Below are 17247 nucleotides of genomic sequence, written 5' to 3'. Positions count from 1 at the left end.
TTATACAAATTTTTATATTTGTATATATCAATAAAATTATTTTAATATATGTTTAATTATAATAAATACAATAGAAATTTAATTAATATATATATATATTAAATAATATTAATAATATTGTATATTACATAATAATATTAAATTATTTATTATTATCAATAATATTAATATTAATTGGACAGAGTGTTTTAAAGATGATATTTTTGAAAATATGTTAGAAAATTTAAATGATTAATTTAAAATTAATATGAATATTTTAATAATTTACAATTTATTATTATAATAATTATTTTAAAATTAAAATTTTTATATTTGTATAATTAACAAATTAATTTAATATATATTTAATTATAATAAATAAAATAGAAATTTTTAATTAATATATACAATATATGTATATACATGTATGTGTATCTAATCCAGAAAACATTACTGTAACACTAATAATAATATTTTAAAAAAATATCATGTGGGCAGATCACACGTATTAGAAGTGAAACCTTCGAAAAACTAAGTTTCGAGAGAAAGAGACGACTGCAGAATATAAGAAATAGGATAATTGTTGGGTTTATTTGTTATAATATTATTATTATATTATTGTTATCACGTTCAAAAATTATTATACGTTTTATTGAAAACATATATAAATAGATAACATATTACACAGCAAGCAAGTTCTCATTTCAAAGAAATGAGACGAGTTGCTTCTGGTAACTAAAAAATGCATGGTAACTAAACACCTTTGTTAGTGTAGTAAACATCTCTATAGAAAGGTTTTTTCCGAAAAGTAGTGTGGTTTTTTCCGATAAGTCCGTAGGGTCGTTCCGATAAGTCCGTAGGGTCTTTCCGATAAGTCCGTAGGGTCTTTCCGATAAGTCCGTAGGGTCTTTCCGATAAATCCGTAGGGTCTTTCCGATAAATCCGTAGGGTCTTTCCGATAAGTCCGTAGGGTCTTTCCGATAAGTCCGTAGGGTCTTTCCGATAAGTCCGTAGGGTCTTTCTTTCTTTTGTTATTTCGCACCTATGACACACACATACACTTATATCTAATCATTTTACAATTATTTAAATAACATTGCATATCCTTATCCGATTATCGATAGAATATGGGGTACTCGTATGCCAAGTAAAAAGAAAAAAAAAAAGAAATGGGCTGAACGACCTTCCGGAATACGAAAATCAAAGTCCTTGATCCGACCTTCTTCTAAAAGAGTTGAATGTTGCTCGTCTTCCGGCCTACCCGACGACATTCCAAGACGACCCATACCCAGGACCGTTCGTTCCTCTTCTTCTTCTTTTCCTTTTCCTCCTCCTCTTACTCATCTTCTTCCTGTTTTCTAATACTTTTATCATTTCGTTCAACAACCAGGAGGACAATCAGTTCCATTTCGCAACGTTCGTGTTCAGAACACCACACGTTAATTAATTTTAATTTTTTTTCTTTTATTTTATTTATTTTTTGTTTAATTAGTTCAACTAACCCTAATGTTAAGATTTTTATTATTATTTAACTTTTTTTTTTTTTTTCTTGAAAATTATATGAGCAAGAAAACTTTTCTAACAGGTCATTGAACATTTTAACTTTAAAAAAGGTTTATTATTACTATTATTATTATTATTATTATTATTATTGGATCGATGTTGGTTAACTCAATAAAGCCAAGCGTTCTTCTTCCTATCTTCAATAAAGTTATATAATATTGTGTAACACTTTGTTCAAAAGAATAAAAATAAACTAAAGGAAAACGTTCATTAGTTTTCCTTTTTCTTTTTTTTTTCCTTTTTCTTTTTTCAAACGATTAAATCAGCGTTAGATTTGTAATTGTGTTGTTGCAATTTTCCAGTTGATTCATCTTCCATTTATCAATACAAATATATATATATATATATATAAATATTTAATACTAGTGTGTGTTTATTTTTCATCCAAAAGGAAAGCAATGAATTAAAAACGTTTCACGACTATTAAAAGGAATGATTACCTAAAAGTTTTGCATCGTATTAAAATTAGCATACAACTAACATGCGTCACCTTATACGATGAATACTGTTCTGTATAATACACCCACGTTTGAAATATTTACATATATATGTGTACATACACATATAATAATAGGAACTTATGTTATGCAAATTATCATTGAATACTGGTACTCAAGTATTTTCTTTTTTTTTTTTCTTTTTAAAATATCGTCATCGCAATCTTTAACGATCATCACATTTATTATAATCGTTAGAATAATTAAAAATAATTATTATAGAAATAGTAATAATTTAACACAAAAATAAAAATATTTAAAATATTTTATATCAATTATTTTTTGCTCAAATTTTTGAATAAATTTGTAGGTTGCATTTAAAAAAAAAAGAAAATGGTGAATGAGAACCACTGTTTTTAAAAAACCATGATAAAATTATTATAATAATAGTAATAATTTAACATAAAAATAAAAATATTTAACATATTTTATATCAATTATTTTTTGCTCAAATTTTTGAACAAATTTGTAGGTTGCATTTTAAAAAACAAAAATATGATGAATGAGAACCACTGTTTTTAAAGGACCATGATCATCAAACAACGTTCATTATCTCTTACGTATCATGTCACGTAATAGCTTGTCGTTTAGTATGAAAATATTCAATCGATTAAGGTATTTTAATACCCGAAGGCACGATTTTGATCAATTGTAAGTTTGGTAAGTGTAGTTCGATAAACTTTAAACTACCTGACGATTTATTATGATCGATGTATCGATATATCATTCGATCTTCTTCGTAAACAATCCTAACCTATAATTCCATCTATTTTCTTTTGTTTTATGAATTTACATTGTATATTTTTGTTTCAATTAATTCGTTAATAATTTAATCTCAAAACGATCTATTATCAACACGTGGTCGATCTTCTTCGTAAACAATCCTAACCTATAATTCGATTTATTTTCTTTTTTTTTTTTTTTAATAAATTTATATTGTATTTTTTTTTTTTTTTTTTTTAATTAATTCGTTAATAATTTAATCTCCAAACAATTTATTATCAACGCGTGTTGTAATACAACCAATCAAAAGTTTTCAATGGCCGCGTCACAATTCGAAGAAATAAAATATTTGTACGAATATATGATTGCATTATATAAAGAATAATAGTGATTGGATTGATTGATTTATTGGTCAAATAAATTTACTAACAATGTGTTTCATATTTCGTATTATTTCTCTTTTGATTTTTTGTTTATTATTTGCTTTTTTTAACACTAAATATACCACCATTTTCAGTACACCTATTTCTACCACACTAGTCAAAATGACTGGTGTATAAAAAAAAATGTTTTTTGAGACTTTCAGTCTTTATTTACTCTTAAAAAATAACAAAAACTATCATGTGGGCAGATCACACGTGTTAGAAGTGAAACCTTCGAAAAACTAAGTTTCGAGAGAAAGAGACGACTGCAGAATATCAGGAGTAGGATAATTGTTGGGTTTATTTGTTATAATAATATTATTATATTATTCTTATCACATTCAAAAATTATTATACGTTTTATTGAAAACATATATAAATAGATAACATATTACACAGCAAGCAAGTTCTCAATTCAAAGAAATGAGACGAGTTGCTTCTGGTAACTAAAAAATGCATGGTATCTAAACACCTCTGTTAGTGTAGTAAACACCTCTATAGGAAGGTTTTTTCCGAAAAGTAGTCAGGTTTTTTGCGATAAGTCCGTAGGGTCTCGTCGGATAAGTCCGTAGGGTCTCGTCGGATAAGTCCGTAGGGTCTCGTCGAATAAGTCCGTAGGGTCTCATTTGATAAGTTCGTAGGGTCTCTTCTGATAAGTTCGTGGGGTCTCGTCGGATAAGTTCGTGGGGTCTCGTCGGATAAGTCCGTAGGGTCTCGTCGGATAAGTCCGTAGGGTCTCGTCGGATAAGTCCGTAGGGTCTCGTCGGATAAGTCCGTAGGGTCTCGTCGGATAAGTCCGACAGTCTAAATCCTATGTTTGTCTCTTTTTCTCTCATTATTTAGTATGGCAACCGTTTCATAGCTTCGTTACATAGCTCCGTTTCCGTTTATTTACTTTTCACATCGCTCCCATTCTAAAGAAGTTTTCACTTCAAAAATGTTTAACAATAATAATTTTCATACATAAATGGATTTATAGACATTTTTAAATAACAAAACGCTTAATTATTTACAGAAATCAAATGTTACATGAAGTAACCAGTAAAAATGACTGGTCTGGTATATCTAGTGTTAAATCAAGAAATGAGAACCATATCCAATCACCACCATTACCACCCCTTCTCAGATTTTATTTTAAACATCCTGATAATTAATTTTACGAATTTTTCCAATTGAATATATTTAATATTAAATCGAGTATAAATTTTTAATGTGCAAAAGTGAAACAATTCTTTTGATTTTTTATTTTTTTTATTCAGATTTTGTATACAACTTTCTGTTATTTTTCAAACATAAGATGCATTTCGATTTTTTGCATAAATCAGCAAATATATATGTATAGAAATAGATGATATTACGTGCTTATATACCAAAGAGGTCGATGCACCATACTTGAAATTTCGAGAGAAGTGATTAGAGCATATTAAGCAAGATTCTAACCATCGAAGTGTTAAATTATCTCCATAATTCGATGAGCTCGTTAATTAGGTCAACCGATTAACATCGTCATCAAACTACTATTCGTTTTCGTGTTTCCTACTTAACCAGCATACATCAGAGAAGTACTTCCATAGTAATTGTTTCTATTTAATTTCAATGAAACAATCCTAGAATTGAAAGTAATTTTAAAAGTTTATATGAATGTGAATGGTGGAAATATTTTAATTTCAAATTTATAATCAAAATTATTCTTCATTTTTCATACTTTTGATATTTTTGATACTTTTTTGATGCTTCAAGTTTAAATAAAACAATATAACTTTAGATCAAGGACAATACAATGTATAAATTTAAATTAATATATTTTTTTTTTGTGTAGATGTAATTTACAATGTATAATTTATAAGTTTTATAAAACAAAACAAAAAGAGAGAGAGAGAGAGAGAGAGAAGCCCTATTTTTGAAACATCCTATATATTTTTTCTTCCATCTTGAATATTGTAACAAGAACATAAATGAAATAAGATTACTCTGGTTATTTCACTAATACGTAACCAAAGAATATTCTTATTTTTCTTCTCTGATTGTAAAACAAGAAAATAATGAAGTAGAGAGGGATGAGGGTTGAGGTTATGGAGAAAAAAAGAAAAAGAAAGAAATACGATGAAACGAGGTAGAATTTTATGATAAAAGATCGATGAAGTAGAGCAAATACGAGGTCAGACGACGGGTTTAGATAGTTTAGTTTAAATTACCCTATCTTTCTCAGAAGTTGAAAGCAGAGAGAATTGGGGAAAAGGGGGTGGAAAGGGAAAGAAAAGGGGAATGACTTTTCAACTTCTTTTTCTTTTTCTTTTTATTCATTCTACTTCTTTTCGTCTTTTCTTATTCTTCCTTTTTTCCAATATTCAGAAATAACCTATAATCCAAGAAACGACAACGACCATCGTCACATTCTTAGATTTTATTCTCGTGAATATTCGCAAAAAGACTTTTCTATTATATTTTTACAAAATATTGTTATACTTTTTGACTAAAAGCATCAAAAAACTTTTTTAACATATCTTAAGAATCTCTTGACCAATAGAATTCCTTTAATACATTACTTAATAATCTCTTGACCAATAGAAATCCTTTTACACATTACTTTATAATCTCTTGACCAATAGAAATCCTTTTAACACATTACTTAATAATCTCTTGACCAATCGAAATCCTTTAATGCATCACTTGATAATCTCTTGACCAATAGAAATCCTTTAACACATTTCTTTATAATCTCTTGACCAATACGATTTCATTAATGAAAAATCGTTTCATATTTATATTAATAAATTAAATAACACGATTCTTTCATAAAAAAAAAAACCAAAAGATAATAATAATTTAAATATAAAATAATACAATACAGTAAAATATATAATTTAAACAGCGGTGTCCCAGTTATTTTCCTCGTACAATTTTTACCAACATGATTTAATATTTTTTTTCTTATTTTTTATTTATAAAATAGGTTATTTAAATGTTCTGGAAAGTAACTAACAATAAGAAAACATTTTTTATTATATTATTACACATATTAAATGTATTGTTAGATTTAATTATTGTTATATTCGTTTGAAACAAAATGCATTCACGTAACTGAATTAATTCAAACATATAAAATAAAAAGCGTAATTCTTTAAAGAGAAAGAGAGAAAAAAAGAGAGAGAGAGAGAGAGAAATACACACACCCACCCACACAGGTTAGATTTATAATGGCTTCGCAAATCGGGCCAATCGATGATCCAGACCGACTAATAATCCAATTACGTCGACTATACTAGTCAGCTCAAATACGTAGGGATATACATTTGTAGAAAAATAGACAAGTGACGTTCATCCTCGACCTTTCAAATATCATTTCCTACAATTTATTTCATTAAAAATGCAATTGACGTATAAAATCATTTTAAATTCCCCTACTAGCCCAATCCCTCCCAGACTACTTTGCCATTCATATGTTTCCACGTTTCGTATTTAAATCAAATATTGTACGATTAGGTTAAAATCAAATTTATATTAATGGTGAAGATTTGTAATGAAAAATTTTTTTACTAAAACTTTCAAGTGATCTTTAAAAATGCATATGATTCTTCTTCTTCTTCTTCTTTTCTAAACTTTGTTTGATTACTTCTGAAACAAGTAGGAAATCTTACATAATTTATTCAAATTTCGTCTACTTTTTGATGCCAATTATCAGTTACCAGTTGTCTGTTTGATGTCATCTACCCATTTTAGTTATGGTCTGACTCCTAATTTTCTTTTTTTGCTTTACAATGTGTCCTAACCATAGTCGTTTCAATCCAACTCTATTTTTCTGACGATTGTTAGGGTTATTGTTTAAAGCCAAATAGGTTATGTCAAAGATCTTCTGTATATTATAATTATATCAAATTAAATGAAAATTAATAACAATGATTTAAATAATAATTTGAAATGTATATTTCTTTTTCAGTTGAGAGAGGAATTTCTCGAATTAGATTAGGATGTCACACCACAGCGACGATAACATGCTCATAGCAACGTCAGATTCATTTTGGGAGCCGGGAAATTACAAGAGAACCACCAAAAGGATCGAGGACGGTCACAAACTTTGTGATAGTTTAATAGCATTGGTTCAGGAAAGAGCAGAAATAGAAAAAAGTTACGCCAAGGCGTTGAAAAATTGGTCGAAAAATTGGAACGACAAGATTGAAAAGGGTCCAGAGTATGGGACAACGGAAGCTGCGTGGAAAGGTGTTTTGGTCGAGTCTGATAGGTTGTGTGATCTTCATCTCAGGGTTAAGGAAAACCTTTGCAATGATATTATTCAACAAGTGAAGACATGGCAGAAGGATACTTATCATAAGGTAAAAATTAAGTAATTGTTTGTTTCTAAATTTTTCAAAATTCAGGACTGGTTTTAGGATTAATATAAAAATAAAAGATTCCAATTACAATGAACTAGGAAACCCCGATCATAAAAGTAAAATTATTAATTGTTAAATAATATTAATAATACCCTAAAGATTCGTTCAATAATAACCTTGACGCAATATTAACAAACCCTATCCCATAAAAATTGTATTACTTCGTTTATGATATTTGTATATTGCCTATTTAATACCCCCCACCATAACCCTCTTATTAAGCATCACATTATGTAAATAAAAATAAAACTAAACACTTATCAGACCTATGATAAAAGATGCAACGAGTAATCCTTGAACCGGTCCTGTATAACCTAAAAAAAAATGTCTTATACCTGGAAACTGTTTTTCTAAATGATCAATGATAATTCGGGATTAACGATCCATTGAAAAAAAAAAAAAAAAAATGAAAAGAAGAAGTAAAGGGGGTAACAAAAGTTACAATTGATTTATTTTCATGTAGGTATGCGTTATTATTCGTAATATCTCGCCGATGTTGTATTGCAGTCGATGATGACCCTTAAAGAGCGGAAGGAAATGGAAGATGCGTTTAAAAAAGCCCAAAAACCCTGGGCTAAACTATTACAAAAAGTCGAGAAAGCCAAAGCAGAATATCACAACAGCTGCAAAACTGAACGAACTGCGGCTAACATGGAGAGGAATGCATCAGCTGATAGTTCTCTTTCACCAGACCAGGTAATTTGTTCTTACGATTATATTCGTCCTTGTCTATTCTTCTTGGTTTTTTTTCTCTTTTTTTATTTTCCTTTTTTTTCTATATTCCGTGTCACGATCAACTGTACACCTAGAACTCGTTATCTATTGTAGTTGAGTCATTACATATATATATATACACATACATATAACTTACATACATACATATACATAACTTTTTCTTCGACGTCTAATGTTCAAGTGTGATTCACCTATAAACTGTGCCACATAAATTATTTCTAAACTGTTTGTATAATATATAATAAAAATATTTAGTACAATAATTGTGTAATATCTAAAGAATTACGAGATGTTAGTCATTGATTGTCTGCCATTTTGTTTTTTTTTATTTTCTAATTTTTTTCTTTTCTTTATCGAGATAAGAAATAATTCACCTTGAAAGATTATCAGATTCTGCAATTGTAAAATAAAGAAGAATTTATTATAATGTATAAAAATGTATTTAACTTTTAATATTCTATTTTTAATTACAAGTTTAATATTTGACCATCTCTTTCTTAAAATAAAATGATTAGATTGTCCGGAAAGTTCGTGCCAATTTCCGGTAGATGGTATTAAAGTTCTTTTGCTAAAAAAAAAAAACCTGAAAAGTTCTGGAAAGACAAGATTTTAAAATTACTCTTAAAGATGAAGAAAGATTGTGAAACAGAATGACACTTATATATAATTTAATAAATACATATCACTAACTAACAAAATTTTAATTGCAAAACATTTCAATTTTCCATCAAAATCGGCACAAACTTTCCGGACAATCCAATAATTGGTACAAAAAATTGTTTCTACTTTCTCGAAAATTTTTATTACAAACATTTGTTTCTTTGTTTAACAAATATTGGGTTGGAAACTAAGTACAACAAAATAAAAGATTTTTTTTAATATGGAGGTAAAAAAAAAAACTTCAAGAAAATATCTACGCAATGAACTTGTAAAGCTAGGTTAGGATGACATAAAAATAAAAAATAAAAATGGAAGTGAGAGACATTTATAACTGAAATAGGCAATTACTTAGTTTCCAACCCAATAATTAAGAATTAATTTAAATAGCACAGTTTAAAATGAATCATTTTGCATATTAAACGTCACCTTGACCATGTCTGTTCATTTTTAAAAGGATCAAAGAATCTAAATCATTGATATAAAACAATCTTCTACCCATTAATATGAGTTAATTAATACAAAGGTAAAAAAGATATGAATGGTAAACGAATCCATTTAATTTCAAGGGATAATAATTCATATTATCGTTGATTTATTTTACAACCAAGAAAAGGAGGGTACCCGCATTGAAATAATGAATACACGATAAACACGTTGTTAAATAACAAAAAAAATTGTTTATTTAACGATTACAATAATGATCGTTCAAATCGAATTATTAATATTTTATATAAAAAACATTAATTTTTTTTTTCTTTCCATTTTTCACATGCATACGAGTGTGTTTATATTGACTAGCAACGTGCATCACTATTATGCACACACGTGTGAATATTATTTATATTTACAAGTAGTCTCGATTGTTCTTTCTCTTTAGCAATAAATTATTTTCAGATGGCACGAGGCTCTGAAAACGTATGTTAACAAATCTCTTATTAACAGATTTGCATGAGCCACATTTTGTATTTTATTCGATATTTTTGCAATCTTGTTCAATATCGTTTTTAATTGTTATAAACAATATATCATTCAAGTATTTAAATGCGATGAGTGTTGTGTCCCAATCCTGATCCAATTTTATTGAGATCTAGAAATTTTATATAAACAATTATTTTTACTAAATGAAAGTAGATACATTTTTTTTTTTTTTAGCAAAATATTGCATTTTATTTAAATTACGTTCAGCATGCACCAAAAAAAAAAAAAAAAAAGAAAAAGAAAATCCATCCACCGAACTTGCATTGCAACCATAACGTGTTTCTCTTTTAGATTATTTATATAAGAAAAAAAAAAAGAAAAGAAATGAAAAATTGTTTCAATACTTGCTAATTAAAGATGGTTGACGATTTAGAAAACATTGGAAAATAAATTTAGAAAAGTGGGTTGGACACTTTGAAAAAAATAGCTAACAACTATTTTAGATGACTGAGTGTGGATGTGGTGATGCATGGGGCCTCAGAATACGAGAGTGCCTTAGGAATTCTAAAATAGGGGACGTTCAGCTTGTATGTATATGATGTTGCATGCAGCATGATTATTAATCCATGTTTCTCTTGTTTTTTTCTCTCTCTCTCTCTCTCTTTCTCTTCTCTCTTCTCTCTCATTACAGAAAGCCGTACTGGTGAGCAATATCGATTATCGAAATACCTTTTTACCCATGTATTATTCGCTTATGTTAGTTAGATTCCTCATTTAATCGAATATCTTCTTTAATATCTACCCATACAAATATATTTTAATACCTAATCGAATCCAAGGAATGTATTGCGGTATGCGTGTATTATTTTTTATACCTTTTTTTTATATTTTTTGGTTTATTTTTGCATCTCTTTGTAATTAAATTCTCTCTATACCTTACTTTAATAATCTTGAAATAAATTCGATGATCCTTTTCAATTTATTGATTTTTTTTTTCCTTTTCATTTTCTTTTATTCACTTTTATTATCTTATATGGTTGCTCTGTTCACTTTTAATTCTAGCTAATTGCACAAATTATGCACATATATTTAATAAACGTAATAGTTGGATAATGAGTATTCCGGTATACTTATATTAATGTCACTGTTTTAATATTGAGTTAGCAATTTTATGATATATACGTTATATATACAGGGTGTCCTGTAACTGTATAAATCACAGGAATGGCTAATTTGATTTTATATAAATATATTATAATACCAACAATAAATTTATATTAAAAATGTAGAATACAATTTGCTCATATAGAGCTTGGTGTTTTATTTTGTGAATTGGGGTACAAGTAAGTTTAATAATTTGTTAAGTACACGTGTTATTTACCACCTGTTTGCTTATATGAATAATTACAAGACACCTTGTATATTATATTATATTCTATTACGAACGATAATGTTCTTAATTAAATGATCTTTTAAATTTCGCTAGCACTCGTAATAGTTCAAACTTTAGAGATTCACTGAAAAAACTTTCTAAGTTGATAATTCCCCCAAAGGCATTATTGTTACAGCTTTGTTTACGATAAGAAAATAAATTAGAAGGTAAAGAATTAATAACAGTCAGCAATACATTGCATAAAGATCAATTTTATTTGATATAACAATGATTTATTAATATATTAAAATATTATTTATCCATGTTCCCCCCACAACATGCACTAATATAAGTAACTGCTGAAGAAGAACTGAATATAAATTCTTAAAAACTGCATATAAATTTCTCTGCTGAATAATCTTTACCTTCAATTTATCTCAAAAGCTACAAAAAAAAAAATACCTCGTTATTGTTACATCAGTTTGAAAAAAAATAAACAAAAAACCATTTATTATATTTTGATTTGATACAGGTAAAGAAAATGCAAGACAGGGTTCAGAAGACGAAAGAAGAAGTACAAAAGGCAAAAGAAAAATATGAAGCAGCTCTTCAAGAAATAAATCAATATAATCCTAAATACATGGAGGATATGTCACAAGTTTTTGATAAATGTCAAGAAATGGAGGCCCAACGACTTCAATTCTTCAAAGAAGTTCTTTTTGGTATTCACAAGTGCCTCAATATATCCCAGGATCCAGTGTAAGTATAATTCATTGTTATATTTTATTATTTTTCTTTTTTGTTTCATCTCATTTGATTTGATTTGATTTGATTTGATTTGTTTCTTGTTATTTTAGGCTTCCACAAATTTATGAAGAATTTTATCATACGATTAATAACGCAGATCATGAAAAAGATCTTAAATGGTGGTCTAATAATCATGGTGTAAACATGGCTATGAATTGGCCACAGTTTGAGGTAATTTATTGATTAAAATATATATTTATTATATATAAAAAAAAATTAAAAAAAAAAACAAAAACAAAAGAAAAAAAAATACCAAACACTAATGCATGCAAATTTCTGCTCGTAATTGGAAATCTGCCATTAGAGAACGCATAGCAGTAGCGTGGGTTTTAAATATATATATATGTATATTTATATTTATATTTATATATATATATATCACATAATAAATATACATATGTATATATGTATACATTACTCCTATTACTCTTCTTTATACATATGATCGTTTATTTTATAACTAGTTTCAAAAGATTTTTATTATTCCTAATTATATTTTGTATTAACGATTGAATGATCCATTTGTCGACAAAAGAATTTGTTTACGATCCATGTTTCTATTAATTTTTTATATTTCTCTCTCCTTTTTTTTTTTTTTTTTTGATAAATGTTAAATATATTGTAATTGATCTCGAATTGAATTTTTCTGAAAAAAGAAATAAATAAAACAGGGCAGAAATTAAAATAACAATATTGCTCTCGATAAACGTCTAACGACCTATCATCGTTGTTTCATTTTATAAATGTTTTAATAATCGTATATCAATTTGTGTGTCGACATATGAAATTGAAATTATGCTATTAAAATATGCTTATGTCCAAATTCTTTTGCAAGCTTAACGAAATAATAATTTTCGTTTAAATATTTCACATCCTTTTTTTTTTTCTTTTTTAATTAAAAAATTTGAAATTTTTCTTAATCATCAACCAGCTTTCAAAAAAAAAAAGAAGAAAAACAATAAACTCTGCAACGTTGTAAATAATTTTTTAATTCATATTTAAAAAAATAATCTCATGCTCGTTGATGATTATGGATATATTATTATTATAATTTTTATATTTGTTTTTGGTTTTTTAAACTAATAATTTGTGTCGTTAAAAGCTTATTACCTGTTATTCTCCTATATTACATGTATACAATTTCATTGATGTTAAAGGTCAATAACGTTGAGAGAGAGAGTATAACTTTGTGCTTTGATAAAGCCCAACGAACTATAATCAGATCAAAAAAAAGTTTCTTTTCATACATTCATAGAATTGTACATACATATTATATACATATATTCGATTAATTAATACTATGTCGTCTGGTGACACTAACCATAAGTTTGTGTCATCTGAAAACTATTGAACAAATGTTGATAAGACCTCTTTGGTGTCACGTTCAAAACTATTGAGAAAAAAAAGTCCTAGTATCGGAAGAAAAAATGTTGATCATTAGATACATTATCATTAAATGCAAATGTCAAAGTGTTAACAGAAACTAAAGTAACAAATAACAGAATTATTTCTATCATATGAACACCTGATTAATAACTTTGGTCTTGTTATCTTCATATCTTCTTCTTTAATATATATAAATTACGTGTCACGTTGTTTGTCCGCAATGGACTCTTAAACTATTGAACCGATTTTAATCAAATTTTGCACACTATGTGCAGTTTCATCCAACTTGAAAGATAGGATAGTTTATATCTCAATTTATAATCGCAATATTATTTTATTGCCAATTATTTGTTTATTAACAAAGAGTCATGATTATCTCTGTTAGTTCGATAAGATTCTAATAGATGACGGTATAAGGTAATTCGTTGACTTAAAGACGTGTGTATCGGACTGATTGTGAGCCACAACAACGCATGGCGGGACACTCTTAGTAATATATAAAACATTTTCATTACATTATTATTTATTTCTAATTTTTAATTCTAATATATTATTCACTTTTAATACAATTTTATTCTCTCTCTTTTCAAAATAAACTCAAGAATTCGCATTCGCAACTTAAGGATATTTATTGATATGAAAATCATATAATTGTAATTACCTTGTTGATGAATTAAATGTATAGGTACAATTCAATGAAATGTATAATAAGAGAAAAAAGAAAAACTTTGATGACTGATTATAATAAATATAATATTACTATCGATCTAATTAATTAAAACAAAATCTTACATTAGCTACACGACAAAAAGAGATCTTTTAAGCTTAGATAGAAAAACCCCCATAAAGACTTTCCGGAATGCATGCATGTGATTGTTTGGGCGTTGCTATTATTATGCAGGACTACACAGAGGAATTCCGTGACATCACCAAGGGTTCAAAGTCAAAGGAGGCACTTCCAGCTGGATCCATCACTCTCATCAATCAACGACCGGTCGGCGAGGATCTGCATGTAAAGTTTTGTTTAAGTTTACATGAGAACCCTAGCGTTTTAGCGTCTTTTTTTGTTAACACTCCTATTACGAGATATCTACAAATATATATATATATATATATATATATGTGTAGTATCTAACATATAGTACATGCACATTGAAAACCTCGCCTTTAACGGAGGAATGAAAGCAAATTCGAAGACACGAAATCTTTCATGTTAAAGAAAAAAAGAAAAGAAAATACATACACACACACAGACATATATACACACGCGCTAATCGCAAGTTACAAAATGTGGATGGCAATGGCGCATGAGATCTCTCACCAATAATTAAGCTTTATTTATAATCTCCTATTTATAAGCTTATTTGCTCGCTAATTTCATTCACTAATTGTAAGTGTTATTAACTAATTATAATATACGCTTCACGCTTCTACTCATTAAAAAAGTAACTTTTTATTCAAAATGATCACACAGGTACGCGTATTAAATATTATCTTATGATGTAGAGATGATTTTAATATAAACAGATTTAATGTCACAAACAAATTTCTTCAAATTTAAGTTTAATTGTTTAACTGAAAATCTGAATTAAAGTCATCTCTAATTTTATATATTGTTATAAATTATGCTTTAATTGTTTATTATATTATAAGATATTCATTCATTTTCAATTAATATCTCCGCGTCAATTCTCTTATATATTTATATATATATCATATACTTTTGTATATACATGTTACATAACTTTATATAAGAAAACATTTTCTTAAATATATGCATTTTGTATTATTATTGGGCTGCAATCATAACTCTAAATCATTCTAACATCTTTGTTACACATTGTATTGATGAAATTTTCAAAATCAATAACTATGTAAATATATACATTTATCATTTGAGCTATATATATATATACATGAATGAAATAAGATTATTCAATATATGCTAAATACTTGGTCGTACGCACAAATACACGTATACATAAGCAAATGTTGTTTTTATATAATTATATTGAAGGCATACACAATTATATATATTATGCTAAGTATCAATACAAATGTATCAATTGAAATTTGATTTATTTTGATTTTTTCCTCAATCTAGAATTCCCTCCAGTCAATCATAAATCAAAGTCAAAATCTGCCGGTCGTGTTATATCAACGGATGGACTTCACAATGATAATAAAACAGATACCATTAATTCGAGCAAACAATCATCGGAAAAAATTAATCACGAAAGTAGTGCCGTTAATAGAAGTTCTACAATTACGTAAGTTTATTTTAATTATTAACATTTTAATATGGCCGCACGTCTATGCAGTCAAACGTCGTCACGGACCCGGTATAATATTTTTCAGGAATTAATTTTAAAAAAAACTTTATTGTCATTGACGAAAAAATTAACATAAAACAAAAAACAACAGTTTAACAATACAAATTTAATTTTATATATAATTTTAAATATATATATATAAAGTTATAAATAAAATAACGGCCAATGTTCCGGTTAATCACACACATGTTGTGTGAACGGCCATTAAAGTGTTAATACAATATAATTATTTAATTAAGTAATATTGTATATTTATTGATTTAATTTTTAGGAATGGTACTAACAATACAAAACAAGAATCTAATCCATTCGAGGAAGAAGAATGGGACGAGGATGGTGGTGAACCATTGGTAGATAGTGGAGAACCAGGTGTTCCGGTTAAAGCTTTGTATAATTACGAAGGTGCAGAAGCTGACGAACTTAGTTTTAAACAAGGTATATATTACATGTGTTTAAAATTATTAATATTTCATTATTAATATTATATTTTACTTGTTTATTAATTAAAGGTGATGTATTTGAAAAATTGGAAGACGAGGACGAACAGGGATGGTGTAAAGGAAGGAAAGATGGTAGAGTTGGTCTTTATCCTGCGAATTACGTAGAATTATTATCTCAATAGTTTATGAAAATTGACATTTTTTAAACAAACTTCCTTTCTTGGTTACTTAAAAGTGAGTAAACATTTATTAAAAAAAAAAAAGAAAGAAAAAAAAGCGAAGAAACAAAATCTAGTTATCTTATTGTTTTTATTATTCTTCGATGATGCAATGTCGTCAAAAAAAAAAAAAAAAGAAAAAGTTTATTTTTGTTAGAGAAAAGAAAATTTACCATGTTTTGTTCGTGTCTGACACGATGATATATATAAATATATATATATATATATATTGTTTGCGTAAACTTGAAAAATTTCACGATTAACTGTGAATATAAAATTAAAAGTAAGGAACAGTCTCGTGTGACTGTTGTTTTTTTTTTCTTCTGTTTTTTATATCAAAGATAGTTAAATGAATATATATGAGTTCTTTGGATGAAAGATCTCCGAAAAAAAGAGAAAGAGAATAAATAAGAAGAGAAATAACCAACCAACACAACATCTTTTAATTGCAACTAATCAATCTTTTTGTTTAGATAGGTTAAATAAGTTAGTAAAATTCATTGTTAGTATTAACAATTACAAAATAATTATACGAATAACATTGTATGCAAATCTTCTTAGATCTTCGATTAAATGATGTACAGTTCATTCATTTTGTAACACATTATTATTATTGTTACAATTAAGAAGAAGAAGAATCTTTTTGGCTGAAGACAATTTTTATTTAATTTATTGTTATTAAAAAAAAAAAAAAAAAAAAAAAAAAAAATACGAAACAAAAAGAAAAGCGTACCTTTGAAACCTTACACTTATCTATATGGTGTCATTGTACATAATAGAATTAAGAACTTAGTAATATTCAA

The 17247-nt window shown here is 27.2% G+C and overlaps 1 protein-coding gene across 7 annotated transcripts in view; it reads left to right on the top strand.

The window, feature by feature from the left end:
- The window catches only part of Synd (protein kinase C and casein kinase substrate in neurons protein Synd), a 67937-nt gene extending 50766 nt beyond the window's left edge, over positions 1 to 17171 (top strand). For 3 of the 7 annotated variants that reach the window (XM_089176196.1, XM_089176197.1, XM_089176195.1), the window contains 10 exons: positions 7122 to 7515; positions 8083 to 8271; positions 9865 to 9885; positions 10392 to 10475; positions 11793 to 12019; positions 12118 to 12238; positions 14355 to 14466; positions 15558 to 15723; positions 16058 to 16221; positions 16296 to 17171. In XM_089176196.1, coding sequence (XP_089032322.1) covers positions 7153 to 7515; positions 8083 to 8271; positions 9865 to 9885; positions 10392 to 10475; positions 11793 to 12019; positions 12118 to 12238; positions 14355 to 14466; positions 15558 to 15723; positions 16058 to 16221; positions 16296 to 16408 — 1560 coding nt within the window. In that variant the 5' untranslated portion in view covers positions 7122 to 7152 and the 3' untranslated portion in view covers positions 16409 to 17171. Of the gene's footprint in view, positions 1 to 7121; positions 7516 to 8082; positions 8272 to 9864; positions 9886 to 10391; positions 10476 to 10579; positions 10592 to 11792; positions 12020 to 12117; positions 12240 to 14354; positions 14467 to 15557; positions 15724 to 16057; positions 16222 to 16295 lie in introns of all 7 variants that reach the window. The other 4 variants (XM_089176201.1, XM_089176199.1, XM_089176198.1 and 1 more) reach the window with 4 other exon arrangements.
- Positions 17172 to 17247: the final 76 nt, after the last annotated feature.

This window comes from Polistes dominula, unplaced genomic scaffold, assembly GCF_049000335.1.
Source record: "Polistes dominula isolate Pdom_NZ unplaced genomic scaffold, Pdom_raw_medaka contig_21, whole genome shotgun sequence".
Classification (NCBI taxonomy): domain Eukaryota; kingdom Metazoa; phylum Arthropoda; class Insecta; order Hymenoptera; family Vespidae; genus Polistes; species Polistes dominula.
Note: the sequence above shows the minus strand (reverse complement) of the source record. Positions and strands in the feature narration are given on the sequence as shown.